General features: G+C 48.4%; 1 protein-coding gene across 1 annotated transcript; it reads left to right on the forward strand.

The window, feature by feature from the left end:
* The first annotated feature begins 19 nt into the window (after nt 1–19).
* Nucleotides 20–20,558, forward strand: LOC120038687 (centromere protein Q). The gene is made up of 8 exons (XM_038984349.1): nt 20–49; nt 370–490; nt 596–762; nt 1,130–1,198; nt 6,855–6,984; nt 7,479–7,598; nt 14,104–14,175; nt 16,065–20,558. The coding sequence occupies exons 2-8, from the start codon at nt 377–379 to the stop codon at nt 16,230–16,232; spliced, it is 840 nt and encodes a 279-aa protein (XP_038840277.1). The 5' UTR covers nt 20–49; nt 370–376; the 3' UTR covers nt 16,233–20,558.
* The last annotated feature ends 2,737 nt before the right edge of the window (nt 20,559–23,295 follow it).

Genomic DNA, 23,295 nt, shown 5'->3' on the forward strand with positions numbered 1-23,295 from the left:
TGCGCAATGAATACAAACAAATGTTTGAAAGAAATTTACCGCGAAACTGGTAAGTCAAGTTATAAACGTTTGTTTTAAGTGTTTTAGCTATTGTTATTCTACGACATTGGCCCTAACGGCAACGAGAAATTGCATTTCTAAACTGTTATACTAAATCGTCTTGTGTATAAAATGTAAAAAGGTCCTTAGCTAGCTTAACGTTAGCTGTTGTTGACAAAACAAACTACATCCGTGTTTCGTCTAGGCAGTGCTCATGTTTGCTAGCTTTCAGATTGTATATCATTATATATTTAGCGGCTATGTTTTTTTACCACTTTTCCCGTGTATGCCTTGATTAGTTGACTATCTGACGCTGTCTCTTTTTCCTAGTTAAAATATGAAGCCTGTCCGGGGATCTCGACGCGCCCCATCCAAGGCACCTAAAGGCAAGAAGACAGGCGAGAAGCCAAATAAGCCCGGTATAAAGACATGTCAACGGAGAGTATCTCAGGTGAGAACGTTTTGAAGAATTAAACCTCTGAGAGGAAACGGTTGTCCTTTGCTTTCATCTCATCATTCTGTCACACATTCTGTCTGCATGTACCCTCCTCTGCAGGAGGAGCCCCAGCCAGGAACCAGCAGCCAGGTCCCTCAGCCAAAACCACAGAAGAAGAAAAGTGGCACAGTTGCAGGTCCCAGGAAGCTGAAAGGTCAGGAGAAGTGGAAACCTCTGACCAAGTCCTCCATTACGGCTCTAGACAACATACTGGGCCTGTCTATACTGTGAGTAACATCCTCCATTATGGTTCTTGACTGGGCCTGTCTATACTGTAACATCCTCCATCATGGTTCTTGACTGGGCCTGTCTATACTGTGAGTAACATCCTCCATTATGGTTCTTGACTGGGCCTGTCTATACTGTGAGTAACACCCAGGAAGTCGACTGTGAATCTCAGCCACTGTTCATCTGTGTAGGAAAACAGAGGTGCTGTAACATGGCCACTAACCCATCGGTGACCTGAAGCTTGAATATCCCTGGTTTAAGGTTTCACTAGGTTGTTGTTACTGAGTTATTTATTTGTAACCCTCGCTCTGTTTCTCCCTCCGTCCTTTCTCTCTCCTTTTCTCGCTCCTTTTCTCGCTCCCTCAGGTCTGTTCTGGCCGGAAGATGGACTAAGAAAGAGGAATCACAGAAACATCTGAACATTCTGAAAAACAGGTGAGAGAACAGAACTCAGTGTAGGACTGGGGACAGTGGACCCACTATGATCAGTGTTGCCTAGCCCTGTACTGAGGGATCAGCCCATCCATACTCAGTGTAGGACTGGGGACAGTGGACCCACTATGATCAGCGTTGTCTCGCCCTGTACTGAGGGATAAGCCCATCCATACTCAGTGTAGGACTGGGGACAGTGGACCCACTATGATCAGTGTTGCCTAGCCCTGTACTGAGGGATAAGCCCATCCATACTCAGTGTAGGACTGGGGACAGTGGACCCATGATGATCAGTGTTGCCTCGCCCTGTACTGAGGGATCAGCCCATCCATACTCAGTGTAGGACTGGGGACAGTGGACCCACTATGATCAGCGTTGTCTCGCCCTGTACTGAGGGATAAGCCCATCCATACTCAGTGTAGGACTGGGGACAGTGGACCCACGATGATCAGCGTTGCCTAGCCCTGTACTGAGGGATCAGCCCATCCATACTCAGTGTAGGACTGGGGACAGTGGACCCACGATGATCAGCGTTGCCTAGCCCTGTACTGAGGGATCAGCCCATCCATAGATGCACTTATGTCACCCAAAATACTCGATTACTCATTATTTTCATAAACGGTACCAGTCAAAAGTTTGGACACGCCACCTTCCAGAGCTTTTCTTTATTTTTACTATTTTCTACATTGCAGAATAATAGTGAAGACATCAAAACTATGAATTAACACATATGGAATCATGTAGTAACCAAAAAAGTATTAAACAAATCAAACTATATTTTATATTTGAGATTCTTCAAAGTAGTCACCCTTTGCCTTGATGACAGCTTTGGACACTCTTGACATTCTCTCAACCAGCTTCACCTGGAATGCTTTTCCATCAGTCTTGAAGGAGTTCCCACATATGCTGAGCACTTGTTGGCTGCTTTTACTTCACTCTGCGGTCCAACTCATCCTAAACCATCTCTATTGGGTTGAGGTCAGGTAATTGTGGAGGCCAGGTCATTGGATGCAGCCTTCCATCACTCTCCTTCTTGTTCAAATAGCCCTTACTCAGCCTGAAGGTGTGTTGGGTCATTGTCCAGTTGAAAAACAAATGATAGTCCCACTAAGCGCAAACGAGATGGGATGGTGTATCGCTGCAGAATGCTGTGGTGGCCATGCTGGTTAAGTGTGCCTTGAATTCTAAATAAACCACAGACAGTGTCACCACCAAAGCACCCCTACACCATCACACCACCTCCTCCATGCTTCACATGGGAAACACACATGCAGAGATCATCCGTTCACCTACTCTGCGTCTCACAAAGACACAGCGGTTGGAACCAAAAATATCTCATTTGGACTCATCAGATCAAAGGACAGATTTCCAACCGGTCTTATGTCCATTGCTCATGTTTCTTGGCCCAAGCAAGTCTCTTCTTCTTATTGGTGTCCTTTATTAGTGGTTTCTGTGCAGCAACACAGTCTTCTCTGAACAAATCACATTTTATTTGTCACATGCTGTAACGGATTTCCTCCTCTTCATCCGAAGAGGAGGAGCAGGGATTCGACCAAAATGCAGCGTTGTGATTTGACATGATATTTATTGAACAAGACAAAACGAACTATACTTGAATAACTAACCAAAATAACAAACGACGTAGACGAACCTGAACATAAGAACTTACATGACACGAAGAACGCATGAAACAGGAACAGACTACATAAACCGAACGAACAAACAAACCGAAACAGTCCCGTGTGGCGTAACATACACAGACAGACACAGGAGACAACCACCCACAACAAACAATGTGAAACCACCTACCTTAATATGGCTCTCAATCAGAGGAAATGAAAACCACCTGCCTCTAATTGAGAACCATATCAGGTCACCCATTAACAAACATAGAAACACATAACATAGACTACCCACCCAAACTCACGCCCTGACCGTCAAACACATACAAAATAACAGAAAACCGGTCAGGAACGTGACACATGCGCCGAATACAACAGGTGTAGACCTTGCTGTGAAAAGCTTACTTACAAGCCCTTAAGCAACAACAGTTCAAGAAATAGTTAAGAAAATATTTACTAAATTTAAAAAAGTAACCCAAGAAAATTACATAACAATAACGAGGCTATATACAGGGGGTACCGGTACAGGCTAGTCGCTGTGCGGGGGTACAGGCTGGTCGCTGTGCGGGGGTACAGGCTGGTCGCTGTGCGGGGGTACAGGCTGGTCGCTGTGCGGGGGTACAGGCTGGTCGCTGTGCGGGGGTACAGGCTGGTCGCTGTGCGGGGGTACAGGCTGGTCGCTGTGCGGGGGTACAGGCTGGTCGCTGTGCGGGGGTACAGGCTGGTCGATGTGCGGGGGTACAGGCTGGGTCGATGCGCGGGGGTACAGGCTAGTAGTTAAATAAAGGTTAACTAATATACACTATCGTTCAAAAGTTTGGGGTCACTTAAAAATGTCCTTGTTTTTGAAAGAACATTTTTGTCCATTAAAATAACATTTATCAGAAATACAGTGTCGATATTGTTAATGTTGTAGATGACTATTGTAGCTGGAAACGGCTGATTTTTAATGGAATATCTACATAGACGTACAGAGGCCCATTATCAGCAACCATCACTCCTGTGTTCCAATGGCACGTTGTGTTAGCTAATCCAAGTTTATCATTTTAAAAGGAAAACCCTTTTGCAATTATGTTAGCACAGCTGAAAACTGTTGTTCTGATTTTAAAGAAGCAATAAAACTGGACTTCTTTAGACTAGTTGAGTATCTGGAGCATCAGCATTTGTGGGTTCGATTACAGGCTCAAAATGGCCAGAAACAAATAACTTTCTTCTGAAACTCGTCAGTCTATTCTTGTTCTGAGAAATGAAGGCTATTCCATGCGAGAAATTGTCAAGAAACTGAAGATCTCATACAACGCTGTGTACTACTCCCTTCACAGAACAGCACAAACTGGCTCTAACCAGAATAGAAAGAGGAGTGGGAGGCCCCGGTGCACAACTGAGCAAGAGGACAAGTACATTAGAGTGTCTAGTTTGAGAAACAGACGCCTCACAAGTCCTCAACTGGCAGCTTTATTAAATAGTACCCGCAAAACACCAGTCTCAACGTCAACAGTGAGGAGGCGACTCCGGGATGCTGGCCTTCTAGGCAGAGTTGCAAAGAAAAAGCCATATCTCAGACTGGCCAATAAAAAGAAAAGATTAAGACGGGCGAAAGAACAGACACTGGACAGAGGAAAGTAAAAACAGGTTTTTAGACATTTTTGCAAATTTATAAAAAATGTCAAACTGAAATATTACATTTACATAAGTTTTCAGACCCTTTACGCATTCATTTTTATTGAAGCACCTTTGGCAGCGATTACAGCCTTGAGTCTTCTTGGGTACGACGCTACAAGCTTGGCACACCTGTATTTGGGGAGTTTCTCCCATTCTTTTCTGCAGATCCTCTCAAGCTCTGTCAGGTTGGATGGGGAGCGTCGCTGCACAGCTATTTTCAGGTCTCTCCAGAGATGTTCGATTGGGTTCAAGTCCGGGCTCTGGCTGGGCCACTCAAGGACATTCTGACATTTTTTGATACCCTTCCTCAGATCTGTGCCTCGACGTAATCCTGCCTCGGAGCTCTACGGACAATTCCTTCGACCTCATGGCTTGGTTTTTGCTCTGACATGCCCTGTGAACTGTGTGACCTTTATATAGACAGGTGTGTACCTTTCCAAATCATGTCCAATCAATTGAATTTACCACAGGTGGACTCCAATCAAGTTGTACACTGCTCAAAAAAATAAAGGGAACACTTAAACAACACAATGTAACTCCAAGTCAATCACACTTCTGTGAAATCAAATTGTCCACTTAGGAAGCAACACTGATTGACAATAAATTTCACATGCTGTTGTGCAAATGGAATAGACAAAAGGTGGAAATTATAGGCAATTAGCAAGACACCCCCAATAAAGGAGTGATTCTGCAGGTGGTGACCACAGACCACTTCTCAGTTCCTATGCTTCCTGGCTGATGTTTTGGTCACTTTTGAATGCTGGCGGTGCTCTCACTCTAGTGGTAGCATGAGACGGAGTCTACAACCCACACAAGTGGCTCAGGTAGTGCAGCTCATCCAGGATGGCACATCAATGCGAACTGTGGCAAGAAGGTTTGCTGTGTCTGTCAGCGTAGTGTCCAGAGCATGGAGGCGCTACCAGGAGACAGGCCAATACATCAGGAGACGTGGAGGAGGCCGTAGGAGGGCAACATCCCAGCAGCAGGACCGCTACCTCCGCCTTTGTGCAAGGAGGAGCACTGCCAGCCCCCTGCAAAATGACCTCCAGCAGGCCACAAATGTGCATGTGTCTGCTCAAACGGTCAGAAACAGACTCCATGAGGGTGGTATGAGGGCCCGACGTCCACAGGTGGGGGTTGTGCTTACAGCCCAACACCGTGCAGGACGTTTGGCATTTGCCAGAGAACACCAAGTTTGGCAAATTCGCCACTGGCGCCCTGTGCTCTTCACAGATGAAAGCAGGTTCAAACTGAGCACATGAGCACATGTGACAGACGTGACAGAGTCTGGAGACGCCGTGGAGAACTTTCTGCTGCCTGCAACATCCTCCAGCATGACCGGTTTGGCGATGGGTCAGTCATGGTGTGGGGTGGCATTTCTTTGTGGGGCCGCACAGCCCTCCATGTGCTCGCCAGAGGTAGCCTGACTGCCATTAGGTACCGAGGTGAGATCCTCAGAGCCCTTGTGAGACCATATGCTGACACATTCACATTTGTGGCCTGCTGGAGGTCATTTTGCAGGGCTCTGGCAGTGCTCCTCCTGCTCAAAGGCGGAGGTAGCGGTCCTGCTGCTGGGATGTTGCCCTCCTACGGCCTCCTCCACGTCTCCTGATGTATTGGCCTGTCTCCTGGTAGCGCCTCCATGCTCTGGACACTACGCTGACAGACACAGCAAACCTTCTTGCCACAGTTCGCATTGATGTGCCATCCTGGATGAGCTGCACTACCTGAGCCACTTGTGTGGGTTGTAGACTCCGTCTCATGCTACCACTAGAGTGAGAGCACCGCCAGCATTCAAAAGTGACCAAAACATCAGCCAGGAAGCATAGGAACTGAGAAGTGGTCTGTGGTCACCACCTGCAGAATCACTCCTTTATTGGGGGTGTCTTGCTAATTGCCTATAATTTCCACCTTTTGTCTATTCCATTTGCACAACAGCATGTGAAATTTATTGTCAATCAGTGTTGCTTCCTAAGTGGACAATTTGATTTCACAGAAGTGTGATTGACTTGGAGTTACATTGTGTTGTTTAAGTGTTCCCTTTATTTTTTTGAGCAGTGTATAAACATCTCAAGGATGATCAATGGAAACAGGATGCACCTGAGCTCAATTTCAAGTCTCAAAGCAAAGGGTCTGAATACTTATGTAAATAAGATATATATTTTTTTTTTTGAAAAACCTGTTTTTGCTTTGTCATTATGGGATATTGTGCGTAGATTGATGAGGTGAAGGCTGTAACGTAACAAAATGTGGAAAAGGTCAAGGGGTCTGAATACTTTCCAAATGCTCTGTGTATGTATACATGTTGAGCGACTTGAGCCTCTACTGTAAGATGTCTTTCTTGGCTAAACACGTTGACTGTATTCTGGTTCCAGGTTCCTGTCTAAACTGGCTCAACTGCCAGTCCCAATCCAGAAACAGGAAATGATAAGTCATTCATCCCGTCAACACCAGGAAGAGACTAGGAAGTCAGCCGTTGGCAAGAAGATCCTCGACAAGCTGGTGGTGAGACACTGGAAGGGGGGTGTGTGTGTTTCAGTATTTGTGTGTGTGGTTATCTAGTCTGATGCTGTGTGTCCAGGTGGAGCTGAGGGCTGTGGTGAGACACTGGAAGGGCTGTGTGTGTGTGTGTGTGTGTGTGTGTGTGTGTGTGTGTGTGTGTGTGTGTGTGTGTGTGTGTGTGTGTGTGTGTGTGTGTGTGTGTGGTTATCTAGTCTGGTGTTACTGTGTGTCCAGGCGGAGCTGAGGGCTGTGGTGAGACACTGGAAGGGCTGTGTGTGTGTGTGTGTGTGGTTATCTAGTCTGATGCTGTGTCCAGGCGGAGCTGAGGGCTGTGGTGAGACACTGGAAGGGGGGTGTGTGTGTGTGGTTATCTAGTCTGATGATGTGTGTCCAGGCGGAGCTGAGGGCTGTGGTGAGACACTGGAAGGGGGGTGTGTGTGTGTGCGTTTCAGTATTTGTGTGTGTGGTTATCTAGTCTGGTGTTACTGTGTCTCCAGGTGGAGCTGAGGGCTGTGGTGAGCTCTCTAGAACAGCTAGAGAAGGAGAGAGACTCCCTGGAGCACCAGTGTTTTAACCTCAGACAACTACTGGAACAGCAGGAAGAGAGTAACCAGCAGGTAAGACAGACCAGACCTGGGTTCAAATACTACTTCACAGATCTCATATGCCTCCCCACAGCTGGGCCATTCCGTATGCTTTCCCACAGCTGGGCCATTCCGTATGCTTTCCCACAGCTGGGCCATTCCGTATGCTTTCCCACAGCTGGGCCATTCCGTATGCTTTCCCATAGCTGGGCCATTCCATATGCTTTCCCACAGCTGGGCCATTCCGTATGCTTTCCCATAGCTGGGCCATTCCGTATGCTTTCCCACAGCTGGGCCATTCCGTAAATGTACACTTGTTATGCGATAATGATAAATCAGGGATAAATGAGATCCTTTTAGGGGGAGATGCCGTCTGATATGGACATATTGTGATGAATGTAACTATGTTGCTGGATAACACTGTTTCTCAGGGCATAGTTACTTTACATTAGCGGCAGGGCTCTGAACTAGTGGTCTCACTGCCACGTAAGACAACGGACACGATAGCTTATGATTTAAAAAAGAAAAGCTATTTCATGTAACATAACCAGGAAATGCATGATTTTATATTACGATGTGTAACCTGTCAAAATAGGATCCAGAATGATCTGATTTAAAAAAAAAAAAATTGTCTCTTCAGAGAATTTGCCGACATTTTTTAATTTTTTTTACCTTAAGGCTGTATTATTCACAGCCTGAGGAAGTGGGAACTCAAAAAGCACCCTGTTGCTAACTCTCTAAATATGATATTGTTGTAAGATAGATGAATCAAATTAGCCTACATGTCTAATTGTATATCAGTAAATGTAGGCTAATGTCCTACAGAAACTTGCTAGGCCCAGGCTACTTGATGTAGACCTCTTCACTGCAAATGGAGCGCTCGGCTCAAAACCATACTGACTACAGCCTTCTCCGGGTTACAAAGTGGTGCCACGAACCCAATGTTACCGGGTCAGAAATACATCATGTACTCACAGAAAGCTGTGACTCCTCTCTGGAGCCACGAACCCAATGTTACCGGGTCAGAAATACATCACATACTCACAGAAAGCTGTGACTCCTCTCTGGACCCAATAACCCAATGTTACCAGGTCAGAAATACATCACATACTCACAGAAAGCTGTGATTCTCCTCTCTGGAGCCAATAACCCAATGTTACCAGGTCAGAAATACATCATATACTCACAGAAAGCTGTGACTCTCCTCTCTGGAGCCAATAACCCAATGTTACCAGGTCAGAAATACATCACATACTCACAAAGCTGTGACTCCTCTCTCTGGACCCAATAACCCAATGTTACCAGGTCAGAAATACATCACATACTCACAGAAAGCTGTGACTCCTCTCTGGAGCCAATAACCCAATGTTACCAGGTCAGAAATACATCACATACTCACAGAAAGCTGTGACTCTCCTCTCTGGAGCCACGAACCCAATGTTACCAGGTCAGAAATACATCACATACTCACAGAAAGCTGTGACTCCTCTCTGGACCCAATAACCCAATGTTACCAGGTCAGAAATACATCATATACTCACAGAAACCTGTGACTCTCCTCTCTGGACCCAATAACCCAATGTTACCAGGTTAGAAATACATCACATACTCACAGAAAGCTGTGACTCTCCTCTCTGGACCCAATAACCCAATGTTACCAGGTTAGAAATACATCACATACTCACAGAAAGCTGTGACTCTCCTCTCTGGACCCAATAACCCAATGTTACCAGGTCAGAAATACATCACATACTCACAGAAAGCTGTGTCTCCTCTCTGGACCCAATAACCCAATGTTACCAGGTCAGAAATACATCATATACTCACAGAAAGCTGTGACTCTCCTCTCTGGAGCCACGGACCCAATGTTACCGGGTCAGAAATACATCACATACTCACAGAAAGCTGTGACTCTCCTCTCTGGACCCAATAACCCAATGTTACCAGGTTAGAAATACATCATATACTCACAGAAAGCTGTGACTCCTCTCTGGACCCAATAACCCAATGTTACCAGGTCAGAAATACATCACATACTCACAGAAAGCTGTGATTCTCCTCTCTGGAGCCACGGACCCAATGTTACCAGGTCAGAAATACATCACATACTCACAGAAAGCTGTGACTCCTCTCTGGACCCAATAACCCAATGTTACCAGGTCAGAAATACATCACATACTCACAGAAAGCTGTGACTCCTCTCTGGAGCCAATAACCCAATGTTACCAGGTCAGAAATACATCATATACTCACAGAAAGCTGTGTCTCCTCTCTGTTACTAGAACACCAGTAGTTGCTTTGAAGACATCATTTTCCCGCAATAGCATTTTGAGGAACGGTTCTATGCTCGTGCTTTTCAGAATGCATCACTCCCTCCTCCGTGCTTCTCAGAATGCATCCCTCCCTCCTCCGTGCTTCTCAGAATGCATCCCTCCCTCCTCCGTGCTTCTCAGAATGCATCCCTCCCTCCGCCGTGCTTCTCAGAATGCATCTCTCCCTCCGCCGTGCTTCTCAGAATGCATCTCTCCCTCCGCCGTGCTTCTCAGAATGCATCACTCCCTCCTCCGTGCTTCTCAGAATGCATCTCTCCCTCCTCCGTGCTTCTCAGAATGCATCTCTCCCTCCTCCGTGCTTCTCAGAATGCATCTCTCCCTCCTCCGTGCTTCTCAGAATGCATCACTCCCTCCTCCGTGCTTCTCAGAAGGCATCACTCCCTCCATGCTTCTCAGAATGCATCACTCCCTCCTCCGTGCTTCTCAGAATGCATCACTCCCTCCTCCGTGCTTCTCAGAATGCATCACTCCCTCCTCCGTGCTTCTCAGAATGCATCTCTCCCTCCTCCGTGCTTCTCAGAATGCATCACTCCCTCCTCCGTGCTTCTCAGAATGCATCACTCCTCCGCCGTGCTTCTCAGAATGCATCTCTCCCTCCGCCGTGCTTCTCAGAATGCATCACTCCCTCCTCCGTGCTTCTCAGAATGCATCACTCCCTCCTCCGTGCTTCTCAGAATGCATCACTCCCTCCTCCGTGCTTCTCAGAATGCATCACTCCTCCGCCGTGCTTCTCAGAATGCATCTCTCCCTCCGCCGTGCTTCTCAGAATGCATCTCTCCCTCCGCCGTGCTTCTCAGAATGCATCTCTCCCTCCGCCGTGCTTCTCAGAATGCATCACTCCCTCCTCCGTGCTTCTCAGAATGCATCACTCCCTCCTCCGTGCTTCTCAGAATGCATCACTCCCTCCTCCGTGCTTCTCAGAATGCATCACTCCCTCCTCCGTGCTTCTCAGAATGCATCACTCCCTCCTCCGTGCTTCTCAGAATGCATCACTCCCTCCTCCGGGCTTCTCAGAATGCATCACTCCCTCCTCCGGGCTTCTCAGAATGCATCACTCCCTCCTCCGGGCTTCTCAGAATGCATCACTCCCTCCGCCGTGCTTCTCAGAAGGCATCCCTCCTTCCGCCGCTGTTTCTCAGAATGCATCACTCCCTCCTCCGCTGCTTCTCAGAATGCATCACTCCCTCCGCCGTGCTTCTCAGAATGCATCACTCCCTCCGCCGTGCTTCTCAGAAGGCATCCCTCCTTCCGCCGCTGCTTCTCAGAATGCATCACTCCCTCCTCCGCGCTTCTCAGAATGCATCACTCCCTCCGCCGCTGCTTCTCAGAATGCATCACTCCCTCCTCCGCGCTTCTCAGAATGCATCACTCCCTCCTCCGCGCTTCTCAGAATGCATCCCTCCCTCCTCCGTGCTTCTCAGAATGCATCCCTCCCTCCTCCGTGCTTCTCAGAATGCATCCCTCCCTCCTCCGTGCTTCTCAGAATGCATCCCTCCCTCCTCCGTGCTTCTCAGAATGCATCCCTCCCTCCTCCGTGCTTCTCAGAATGCATCCCTCCCTCCGCCGTGCTTCTCAGAATGCATCTCTCCCTCCGCCGTGCTTCTCAGAATGCATCTCTCCCTCCGCCGTGCTTCTCAGAATGCATCACTCCCTCCGCCGCTGCTTCTCAGAATGCATCTCTCCCTCCCTCCGCCGTGCTTCTCAGAATGCATCTCTCCCTCCCTCCTCCGTGCTTCTCAGAATGCATCTCTCCCTCCCTCCTCCGTGCTTCTCAGAATGCATCACTCCCTCCGCCGCTGCTTCTCAGAATGCATCACTCCCTCCGCCGCTGCTTCTCAGAATGCATCACTCCCTCCGCCGCTGCTTCTCAGAATGCATCACTCCCTCCTCCGTGCTTCTCAGAATGCATCACTCCCTCCGCCGCCGCTTCTCAGAATGCATCTCTCCCTCCGCCGTGCTTCTCAGAATGCATCACTCCCTCCGCCGCTGCTTCTCAGAATGCATCTCTCCCTCCCTCCGCCGTGCTTCTCAGAATGCATCTCTCCCTCCCTCCTCCGTGCTTCTCAGAATGCATCACTCCCTCCGCCGCTGCTTCTCAGAATGCATCACTCCCTCCGCCGCTGCTTCTCAGAATGCATCACTCCCTCCGCCGCTGCTTCTCAGAATGCATCACTCCCTCCGCCGCTGCTTCTCAGAATGCATCACTCCCTCCTCCGTGCTTCTCAGAATGCATCACTCCCTCCTCCGCCGCTTCTCAGAATGCATCTCTCCCTCCGCCGTGCTTCTCAGAATGCATCACTCCCTCCGCCGCTGCTTCTCAGAATGCATCTCTCCCTCCCTCCGCCGTGCTTCTCAGAATGCATCTCTCCCTCCCTCCGCCGTGCTTCTCAGAATGCATCTCTCCCTCCCTCCTCCGTGCTTCTCAGAATGCATCACTCCCTCCGCCGCTGCTTCTCAGAATGCATCTCTCCCTCCCTCCGCCGTGCTTCTCAGAATGCATCTCTCCCTCCCTCCTCCGTGCTTCTCAGAATGCATCACTCCCTCCGCCGCTGCTTCTCAGAATGCATCACTCCCGCCGCTGCTTCTCAGAATGCATCACTCCCTCCGCCGCTGCTTCTCAGAATGCATCACTCCCTCCTCCGTGCTTCTCAGAATGCATCACTCCCTCCTCCGCCGCTTCTCAGAATGCATCTCTCCCTCCGCCGTGCTTCTCAGAATGCATCACTCCCTCCGCCGCTGCTTCTCAGAATGCATCTCTCCCTCCCTCCGCCGTGCTTCTCAGAATGCATCTCTCCCTCCCTCCGCCGTGCTTCTCAGAATGCATCTCTCCCTCCCTCCTCCGTGCTTCTCAGAATGCATCACTCCCTCCGCCGCTGCTTCTCAGAATGCATCACTCCCTCCGCCGCTGCTTCTCAGAATGCATCACTCCCTCCTCCGTGCTTCTCAGAATGCATCACTCCCTCCTCCGCCGCTTCTCAGAATGCATCTCTCCCTCCTCCGCCGCTTCTCAGAATGCATCACTCCCTCCTCCGCCGCTTCTCAGAATGCATCTCTCCCTCCTCCGTGCTTCTCAGAATGCATCACTCCCTCCTCCGTGCTTCTCAGAATGCATCACTCCCTCCGCCGCCGCTTCTCAGAATGCATCACTCCCTCCGCCGCCGCTTCTCAGAATGCATCACTCCCTCCGCCGCCGCTTCTCAGAATGCATCACTCCCTCCGCCGCCGCTTCTCAGAATGCATCACTCCCTCCGCCGCTGCTTCTCAGAATGCATCACTCCCTCCGCCGTGCTTCTCAGAATGCATCTCTCCCTCCGCCGCTTCTCAGAATGCATCACTCCCTCCGCCGCTGCTTCTCAGAATGCATCTCTCCCTCCCTCCTCCGTGCTTCTCAGAATGCATCTCTCCCTCCCTCATCCGTGCTTCTCAGAAGGCATCCCTCCCTCCTCCGTGCTTCTCAGAAGGCATCCCTCCCTCCTCCGTGCTTCTCAGAAGGCATCCCTCCCTCCTCCGTGCTTCTCAGAAGGCATCTTTCTCTTTCTTTTCTCCCCCCCAGGCCTACAATTGGTTTTGTAATAGAAGGACTATAAAATAGGAACTAAGCCCATATTTGGGTATCTGGATCTCAGCATAGGCCTCTGGTCATTGTGACATTCATTGTTGGTTCTTTCATTGATACTGCAATATTTTCCCCAGGGCCCAAAGGCTAATACACTATATAGGGAATAGGCTCTGGTCTAATACACTATATAGGGAATAGGCTCTGGTCTAATACACTATATAGGGAATAGGCTCTGGTCTAATACACTATATAGGGAATGGGCTCTGGTCTAATACACTATATAGGGAATGGGCTCTGGGCTAATACACTATATAGGGAATGGGCTCTGGGCTAATACACTATATAGGGAATGGGCTCTGGGCTAATACACTATATAGGGAATGGGCTCTGGGCTCTGGGCTAATACACTATATAGGGAATAGGCTCTGGTCAAGGGTCATTTGAGATGCAGCCTGTGTGCTTCTGTTTATCTCCTCTTCTCTCCCCTTTCTCTCTCTCCTCTTCTTCCCCTACTCTCTCTCCTCTTCTTCCCCTACTCTCTCTCCTCTTCTTCCCCTACTCTCTCTCCTCTTCTTCCCCTACTCTCTCTCCTCTTCTTCTTCCCCTCCTCTTCTTCCTCTCCTCTCTCTCCTCCATGTTGTTTCAGATCCTCCAGTTGTCAGAACAAGGAGTCCTGCGTCTCCCCCCTGTACCTCAGCGCAAAGACAGACCCTTACAGGTCAACAAGCAAGCTATAACACACACACACACACACACACACACACACACAGGTTTCCATGCATTTTGGTAACCATAAACACTAGTCTCTCTAGTTATAACAGCATGTTTTCACCGCTGGGGTTTTATTGTGGCTGTGATCTGAGTTCTGTAGAAGAGGAAGTGACATATCTATGAGGTTCTGCTTCCTGTTAACCAAGTTCTTCCAGGGAAGATTGTTTTCCATTTAAAGACCTCTCAGAATAACCTGGAGGTCTATGACCGTATGACACGAACGTTCAACGGTCTGGAGTCACTTAGAAATGGCCTTTGAAAGAGAAGCACTTTTTTCTTCTCCTCCATTAAAATAACATCAAATTGATCAGAAATACAGTGTCGATATTGTTAATGTTGTAAAGGACTATTGTAGCTGGAAACGGCTGATTTTTTAAAATGGAATATCTACCTTTATCAGCAACCATCACTCCTGTGTTCCAATGGCACGATGTGTTAGGTAATAAAATCAAAGTTTATTTGTCACGTGCTTACAGTGAAATGCTTAGTCCAAGTTAATCATTTTAAAATACTAATTGATCATTAGAAAACCCTTTTGCAATTATGTTAGCACAGCTGAAAACTGTTGTTCTGATTTAAAGAAGCATTAAAACTGGCCTTTAGACTAGTTTGAGTATCTGGAGCATCAGCATTTGTGGGTTCGATTACAGGCTGAAAATGGCCAGAAACAAAGACCTTTCTTCTGAAACTCGTCAGTCTATTCTTATTCTGAGAAATGAAGGCTATTCCATGCGAGAAATTGCCAAGAAACTGAAGATCTCATACAACGCTGTCTACTACTCCCTTCACAGAACAGGAGTGGGAGGCCCCGGTGCACAACTGACCAAGAGGACAAGTACATTAGTGTCTAGTTTGAGAAACAGATGCCTCAGAAGACCTCAACTGGCAGCTTTATTAAATAGTACCTGCAAAACACCAGTCTCAACGTCAACAGTGAAGAGGCGACTCCGGGATGCTGGCCTTCTAGGCAGAGTTGCAAAGAAAAAGCCATATCTCAGACTGGCCAATAAAAAGAAAAGACACTGGACAGAGGAACTCTGCCTAGAAGGCCAGCATCCCGGAGTCACCTCTTCACTGTTGACGTTGAGACTGGACAGAGGAACTCTGCCTAGAAGGACAGCATCCCGAAGTCGCCTCTTCACTGTCGATGTTGAACCTGGTGTTTTGCGGGTACTATTTATTGAACCCGCCAATTTAAAAAAATAAAATAAAAAATGTTTTCTTAGTTTAAAAAACAATGTCATTTCTAAGTGACCCCAAACATTTGAACGGTAGTGTACATGTCATACATTAAAAAGTGACATCTTGGCCTCCTGAGTAGCGCAGCATCGCAGTGCTAGAGGCGTCACTACAGCCCCGGGTTCGATCCCGGGCTGTGTCGCAGCCGGGCCACGACCGGGATACCCATGAGACGGCGAACAATTGGCCCAGCGTCGTCCGGGTTAGGGGGAGGGTTTGACCGGCCGGGATGTCCTTGTCCCATCGCGCTCTAGCGACTCCTTGTGGCGGCCCGGGCGGATGCAAGCTGACTCCTGTCGCCAGTTTTTTCCTCCGGTTGGCCTCCGGGTTAAGCGAGCAGTGTGTCAAGAAGCAGTGCGGCAAGGCAGGGTTGTGTTTCGGAGGACGCATGGCTCTCGACCTTCGCCTCTCCCGAGTCCGTACGTTGTAGTGATGGGACGAGACTGTAACTACCAATTGGAGACCACGAAATTAGGGAGGAAAAAGGGGTAAAAAAGTACCAAAAAACCCAGTAAAATCTTGAAGGAGAAACAGTTTGTCAACTTCTGAGCAACGTAACATGAAATAAGAAGCACTAACTGTTCTCTCCCCTTCTAGGAGCAGATGGTGTGTCTGGTTCGTAGCGGACACTCCGTCACCACGGCCCGTCGCCTAGCAAAGACCCTCCAGACATCAGGGCCTGTCCAGGATGCCCAGACCCTACTGGAACAAGCCTACAGACACGCAGACCGCCTGGTCACTACACCTACAGCTGTCAGCCAATAGCAGGACTCCATCCAGCCTGGTTGGACAATAGCAGGACTCCATCCAGCCTGGTTGGACAATAGCAGGACTCCATCCAGCCTGGTTGGACAATAGCAGGACTCCATCCAGCCTGGTTGGTCAATAGCATGGACTCCATCCAGCCTGGTTGGTCAATAGCATGGGCTCCATCCAGCCTGGTTGGTCAATAGCAGGGCTCCATCCAGCCTGGTTGGTCAATAGCAGGACTCCATCCAGCCTGGTTGGTCAATAGCATGGGCTCCATCCAGCCTGGTTGGTCAATAGCATGGGCTCCATCCAGCCTGGTTGGTCAATAGCATGGGCTCCATCCAGCCTGGTTGGTCAATAGCATGGGCTCCATCCAGCCTGGTTGGTCAATAGCATGGGCTCCATCCAGCCTGGTTGGTCAATAGCATGGGCTCCATCCAGCCTGGTTGGTCAATAGCATGGGCTCCATCCAGCCTGGTTGGTCAATAGCATGGGCTCCATCCAGCCTGGTTGGTCAATAGCATGGGCTCCATCCAGCCTGGTTGGTCAATAGCATGGGCTCCATCCAGCCTGGTTGGTCAATAGCATGGGCTCCATCCAGCCTGGTTGGTCAATAGCATGGGCTCCATCCAGCCTGGTTGGTCAATAGCATGGGCTCCATCCAGCCTGGTTGGTCAATAGCATGGGCTCCATCCAGCCTGGTTGGTCAATAGCATGGGCTCCATCCAGCCTGGTTGGTCAATAGCATGGGCTCCATCCAGCCTGGTTGGTCAATAGCATGGGCTCCATCCAGCCTGGTTGGTCAATAGCATGGGCTCCATCCAGCCTGGTTGGTCAATAGCATGGGCTCCATCCAGCCTGGTTGGTCAATAGCATGGGCTCCATCCAGCCTGGTTGGACAATAGCATGGGCTCCATCCAGCCTGGTTGGACAATAGCATGGGCTCCATCCAGCCTGGTTGGACAATAGCAGGGCTCCATCCAGCCTGGTTGGACAATAGCATGGGCTCCATCCAGCCTGGTTGGACAATAGCATGGGCTCCATCCCGCCTGGTTGGTCAATAGCAGGGCTCCATCCCGCCTGGTTGGTCAATAGCATGGGCTCCATCCAGCCTGGTTGGTCAATAGCATGGGCTCCATCCAGCCTGGTTGGTCAATAGCATGGGCTTAGCACGGACCACCTGACTTTACCTGATACATAGTTAACGTTGTATTCTGTATCGGGAGGAGCCCTATTTGTTCATATCTGTATGTATTTTATTTTTCTAAGTGTTTCTTCTTTTTAGCTGTAGATGATCATTAAAAACCTGTAAAAGTATTTTGGACTGTTTTGATGTTCCTATGACGCTTATAGTTCTTATAATGCATCTAGTCCAGACAGGCTGGGTGACAGGCTTACTTCAGCCCTAAGATAATGCCTCTAGTCCAGACAGGCTGGGTGACAGGCTTACTTCAGCCCTAAGATAATGCCTCTAGTTCAGACAGGCTGGGTGACATGCTTACTTCAGCCCTAAGATAATGCCTCTAGTTCAGACAGGCTGGGTGACATGCTTACTTCAGCCCTAAGATAATGCCTCTAGTCCAGACAGGCTGGGTGACAGGCTTCAGCCCTAAGATAATGCCTCTAGTCCAGACAGGCTGGGTGACAGGCTTCAGCCCTAAGATAATGCCTCTAGTCCAGACAGGCTGGGTGACAGGCTTACTTCAGCCCTAAGATAATGCCTCTAGTCCAGACAGGCTGGGTGACAGGCTTACTTCAGCCCTAAGATAATGCCTCTAGTCCAGACAGGCTGGGTGACATGCTCACTTCAGTAAGATAATGCCTCTAGTCCAGACAGGCTGGGTGACAGGCTTCAGCCCTAAGATAATGCCTCTAGTCCAGACAGGCTGGGTGACAGGCTTACTTCAGCCCTAAGATAATGCCTCTAGTCCAGACAGGCTGGGTGACAGGCTTACTTCAGCCCTAAGATAATGCCTCTAGTCCAGACAGGCTGGGTGACAGGCTTACTTCAGCCCTAAGATAATGCCTCTAGTCCAGACAGGCTGGGTGACAGGCTTACTTCAGCCCTAAGATAATGCCTCTAGTCCAGACAGGCTGGGTGACAGGCTTACTTCAGCCCTAAGATAATGCCTCTAGTCCAGACAGGCTGGGTGACAGGCTTACTTCAGCCCTAAGATAATGCCTCTAGTCCAGACAGGCTGGGTGACAGGCTTACTTCAGCCCTAAGATAATGCCTCTAGTCCAGACAGGCTGGGTGACAGGCTTACTTCAGCCCTAAGATAATGCCTCTAGTCCAGACAGGCTGGGTGACAGGCTTACTTCAGCCCTAAGATAATGCCTCTAGTCCAGACAGGCTGGGTAACAGGCCTACTTCAGCCCTACGATAATGCCTCTAATCCAGACAGGCTGGGTGACAGGCTCACTTCAGCCCTAAGATAATGCCTCTAGTCCAGACAGGCTGGGTGACATGCTTACTTCAGCCCTAAGATAATGCCTCTAGTCTAGTCAAGCTGGGTGACAGGCTTCAGCCCTAAGATAATGCCTCTAGTCTAGTCAGGCTGGGTGACAGGCTTCAGCCCTAAGTTAATGCCTCTAGTCTAGTCAGGCTGGGTGACAGGCTTCAGCCCTAAGATAATGCCTCTAGTCTAGTCAGGCTGGGTGACAGGCTTCAGCCCTAAGATAATGCCTCTAGTCTAGTCAGGCTGGGTGACAGGCTTCAGCCCTAAGATAATGCCTCTAGTCTAGTCAGGCTGGGTGACAGGCTTCAGCCCTAAGATAATGCCTCTAGTCTAGTCAGGCTGGGTGACAGGCTTCAGTCCTAAGATAATGCCTCTAGTCTAGTCAGGCTGGGTGACAGGCTTCAGCCCTAAGATAATGCCTCTAGTCCAGACAGGCTGGGTGACAGGCTTACTTCAGCCCTAAGATAATGCCTCTAGTCCAGACAGGCTGGGTGACAGGCTTCAGCCCTAAGATAATGCCTCTAGTCTAGTCAGGCTGGGTGACAGGCCTACTTCAGCCCTAAGATAATGCCTCTAGTCTAGACAGGCTGGGTGACAGGCCTACTTCAGCCCTAAGATAATGCCTCTAGTCTAGTCAGGCTGGGTGACAGGCTTCAGCCCTAAGATAATGCCTCTAGTCTAGTCAGGCTGGGTGACAGGCTTCAGCCCTAAGATAATGCCTCTAGTCCAGACAGGCTGGGTGACAGGCCTACTTCAGCCCTAAGATAATGCCTCTAGTCTAGTCAGGGCTGGGTGACAGGCTTCAGCCCTAAGATAATGCCTCTAGTCTAGTCAGGCTGGGTGACAGGCTTCAGCCCTAAGATAATGCCTCTAGTCTAGTCAGGCTGGGTGACAGGCCTACTTCAGCTCTAAGATAATGCCTCTAGTCCAGTCAGGCTGGGTGACAGGCTTCAGCCCTAAGATAATGCGTCTAGTCAGGCTGGGTGACAGGCCTACTTCAGCCCTAAGATAATGCCTCTAGTCTAGACAGGCTGGGTGACAGGCCTACTTTAGCCCTAAGATAATGCCTCTAGTCTAGTCAGGCTGGGTGACAGGCTTCAGCCCTAAGATAATGCCTCTAGTCTAGTCAGGCTGGGTGACAGGCTTCAGCCCTAAGATAATGCCTCTAGTCTAGTCAGGCTGGGTGACAGGCTTCAGCCCTAAGATAATGCCTCTAGTCTAGTCAGGGCTGGGTGACAGGCTTCAGCCCTAAGATAATGCCTCTAGTCTAGTCAGGCTGGGTGACAGGCTTCAGCCCTAAGATAATGCCTCTAGTCAGGCTGGGTGACAGGCTTCAGCCCTAAGATAATGCCTCTAGTCTAGTCAGGGCTGAAGCAGGGACGTCACTAGACATTCAGAACATCCGGGGGCTCAGACCTGAAGACCTGAGGCTGACTCCGGGGGCTCAGACCTGAAGACCTGAGGCTGACTCCGGGGGCTCAGACCTGAAGACCTGAGGCTGACTCCGGGGAGGATTTGATCCCTGCGTGACTGATATGAAGCCCCTCCCCTGCACACTAGCAGTGACCGTTTTGCAGAAATATGACGTTAGGTTGCATATCTCACTGCTTTCTTCCATGCGCTGTGCTCTCTTGACGCCAAATAACCAACACTTAATATTAATTCAATGGATTGTGGTCAGTAAACCCATGGAATATGGTGTCAAAAAATGTTTTATTTATTAGCAAGTACAAAGTACAAGTTTATAACTAGAATTTTCAATGAAGAAAAATAGTTGGGAAAAGTATATTTCATTTGGTTGCAATGTTTTCATAAACCAAGTTCAATATTTGACAATAAAAAAAAGCCTCGATGTTGGTCACATTACTGCTAACTAATGTGGGGGGGGGGGGGGGCAACTTCTGCAGCTAATATGTACAGACGCAGGCACCCAACACACTGGAAAATCATGATTTTATCATATTTGTGGTAATAAATCAGATTCCAAGGTCAATTAGCTACAGGACAATATTTCTACCTAACTAATTACACAAAAACATATACTCTCCCTCCAACACCCCTGTAGTAACACATGTACATACCAGCATACCGTCCTTTCTCCAACTAAATATTCACAATGTGAGTTATATGACACAGTACTAGTGTAACGGATGTGAAATGGCTAGCTAGTTAGCGGGTACGCGCTAGTAGCATTTCAATCAGTTACGTCACTTGCTCTGAAACCTAGAAGTAGTGTTGCCCCTTGCTCTGCAAGGGCCGCGGCTTTTGTGGAGCGATGGGTAATGACGCTTCGTGGGTGACTGTTGTTGATGTGTGCAGAGGGTCCCTGGTTCGCGCCCGTGTCGGGGCGAGGGGACGGTTTAAAGTTATACTGTTACATTGATGCTGTTGACCCGGATCACTGGTTGCTGCGGAAAAGGAGGAGGTTGAAAGGGGTGTGAGTGTAACGGATGTGAAATGGCTAGCTAGTTAGCGGGTACGCGCTAGTAGCATTTCAATCAGTTACGTCACTTGCTCTGAAACCTAGAAGTAGTGTTGCCCCTTGCTCTGCAAGGGCCGCGGCCTTTGTGGCGCGATGGGTAACTATGCTTCGTGGGCGACCGTTGTTGATGTGTGCAGAAGGTCCCTGGTTCGCGCCCGTGTCGGGGTGAGGGGACGGTTTAAAGTTATACTGTTACACTAGGATGTTGAGTCCATCCATAAAGATTAGAAATTAAACTGTAGGTGCAAACCTATGACCTCACTCTTTCCCGTGCGCGTGTAACGGATGTGAAATGGCTAGCTAGTTAGCGGTGGTGCGCGCTAATAGCCTTTCAATCGGTGACGTCACTTAGCTCTGAGACCTTGAAGTAGTGGTTCCCCTTTGCTCTGCAAGGGCCGCGGCTTTTGTGGAGCGATGGGTAAAGATGCTTCGTGGGTGATAGTTGTTGATGTGTGCAGAGGGTCCCTGGTTCGCGAGGGGGACGGACTAAAGTTAAACTGTTACATGCAGACATCTTACTGCACTGAAAGATCTCTCAAGATCTGTTCATATTTTTTTTTTATCTTTTTTTTTCAGAAGTAATGTTTAGCAAGGACTACTTCCTCTGGCTTGAGAGAAATATACCATGTTTGTCTTGTGTGGGCCTCCCCTCTCTATGTTCTCGCTCTGCTCTGCTTTCCTGTATCTCCTATAGTACAGAAAACAGCAGAAATATGGAGAGTTCTGAACAGACACACACACAGAAGCAGTATACAGCACACACACACACAATATGAACTAAATCATGTCTAAATCTGGGCTCATTTCTGTTCCTTAATGATATTAGCAGTTCCCTCCATCTTAAACCTGATTTAACATTCAACTGTCTTACTGTTCACTACCTCAATAACCGGCGTTCTGTCGCGTTAGCAACAAAATCCGTGCAACCAAAACAGATGAGGTTGGCTTAGATTGTTAACGTGTAAACTATATTTCGTCTCCGATGTTTATTGAGAAAACAAATACATTTGCACAATGACCACTTGTTTCAAATACATCATTACAGTTGTTGGGGAGCTAGTTATCACGTTAAAAAAATAAAATAAACATATTTGCATTGACATTAAATCAGTCAAAACACGACATGGTATCAATAACATGCTGAAATGAGCCACGTTATGATTCCCCGCATGACAGTGTCACTCTTGCTGGCAGTCTGGCCATCCAGAATCACGACAGGCTGAAGAGCGCACATCGGTTTCCGTCACGTTGACAACCAACCCAGCTACTATGTAGCTAGATGCTAAATCATTGTAAACACAAACAATCTATTCACTTACTCCTGTAAATACAACAACCGTGTTTGTGTTTGCTGAGCTGCGTCTTCACTTCCGTATGTCCATCTTCTATAAATCCAGCTTTGTTTTTTCAACAGATAGCTAGCTAATTGAGCTGACGTTACCAAAAGTAGCTAACGTCATGTTAGCCTTAAATTAGCTAGCTATCTTTATCAGTAATGTATAACATATTTGGACAGTACCTGATTAAACAGTAATTGGTTAGTTGTACTTTTTGTCTGGTGGTGAACAGAGCTTCAGCAGTTGAATTGGATTCGAGTGGTCTAAGGCACTGATGTCAGTGTAAGAGGTGTCACTACAGTCCTTGGCTCGATTCCAGGCTGTATCACATCCTGGCCGTGATTTGGAGTCCTATAGGGCGGCGCACAATTGGCCCAGCGTCGTTCAGGTTTGGCTGTCATAGGAACAAATTCTTATTTATTACAAACTGACATATCTAGTCAAATAAAGGTTAAATAAATAAGTAATCAATAACTGTACTGTCAAAACCCTGCTCATAAAACGTGCTAGGTTGTTAATGAAGCAGCACTGATTGGGTAGTCCCTCACGTTAGTTAGTTTAACGTTATCTGTCAGGGCAGCTTTTGAATCAACATGTTGAATTGTAAGTTAGTCGAATCTGGTTTACTGTGAGGTCAATAACTATGAATAACATTATCATTGTGGGCTAACATAATGCGCTACATTAATAACACGCTGGCAAAGTTGACCTCGCTATTGTTCTCTTGTTTTAATCGGCCACAGAACAATGAGATATTTCAGTGGGTTTTAAAATGTGAAGCATCTGCTTGGCGTTTCCAT

This window comes from Salvelinus namaycush, unplaced genomic scaffold, assembly GCF_016432855.1.
Source record: "Salvelinus namaycush isolate Seneca unplaced genomic scaffold, SaNama_1.0 Scaffold233, whole genome shotgun sequence".
NCBI lineage: Eukaryota > Metazoa > Chordata > Actinopteri > Salmoniformes > Salmonidae > Salvelinus > Salvelinus namaycush.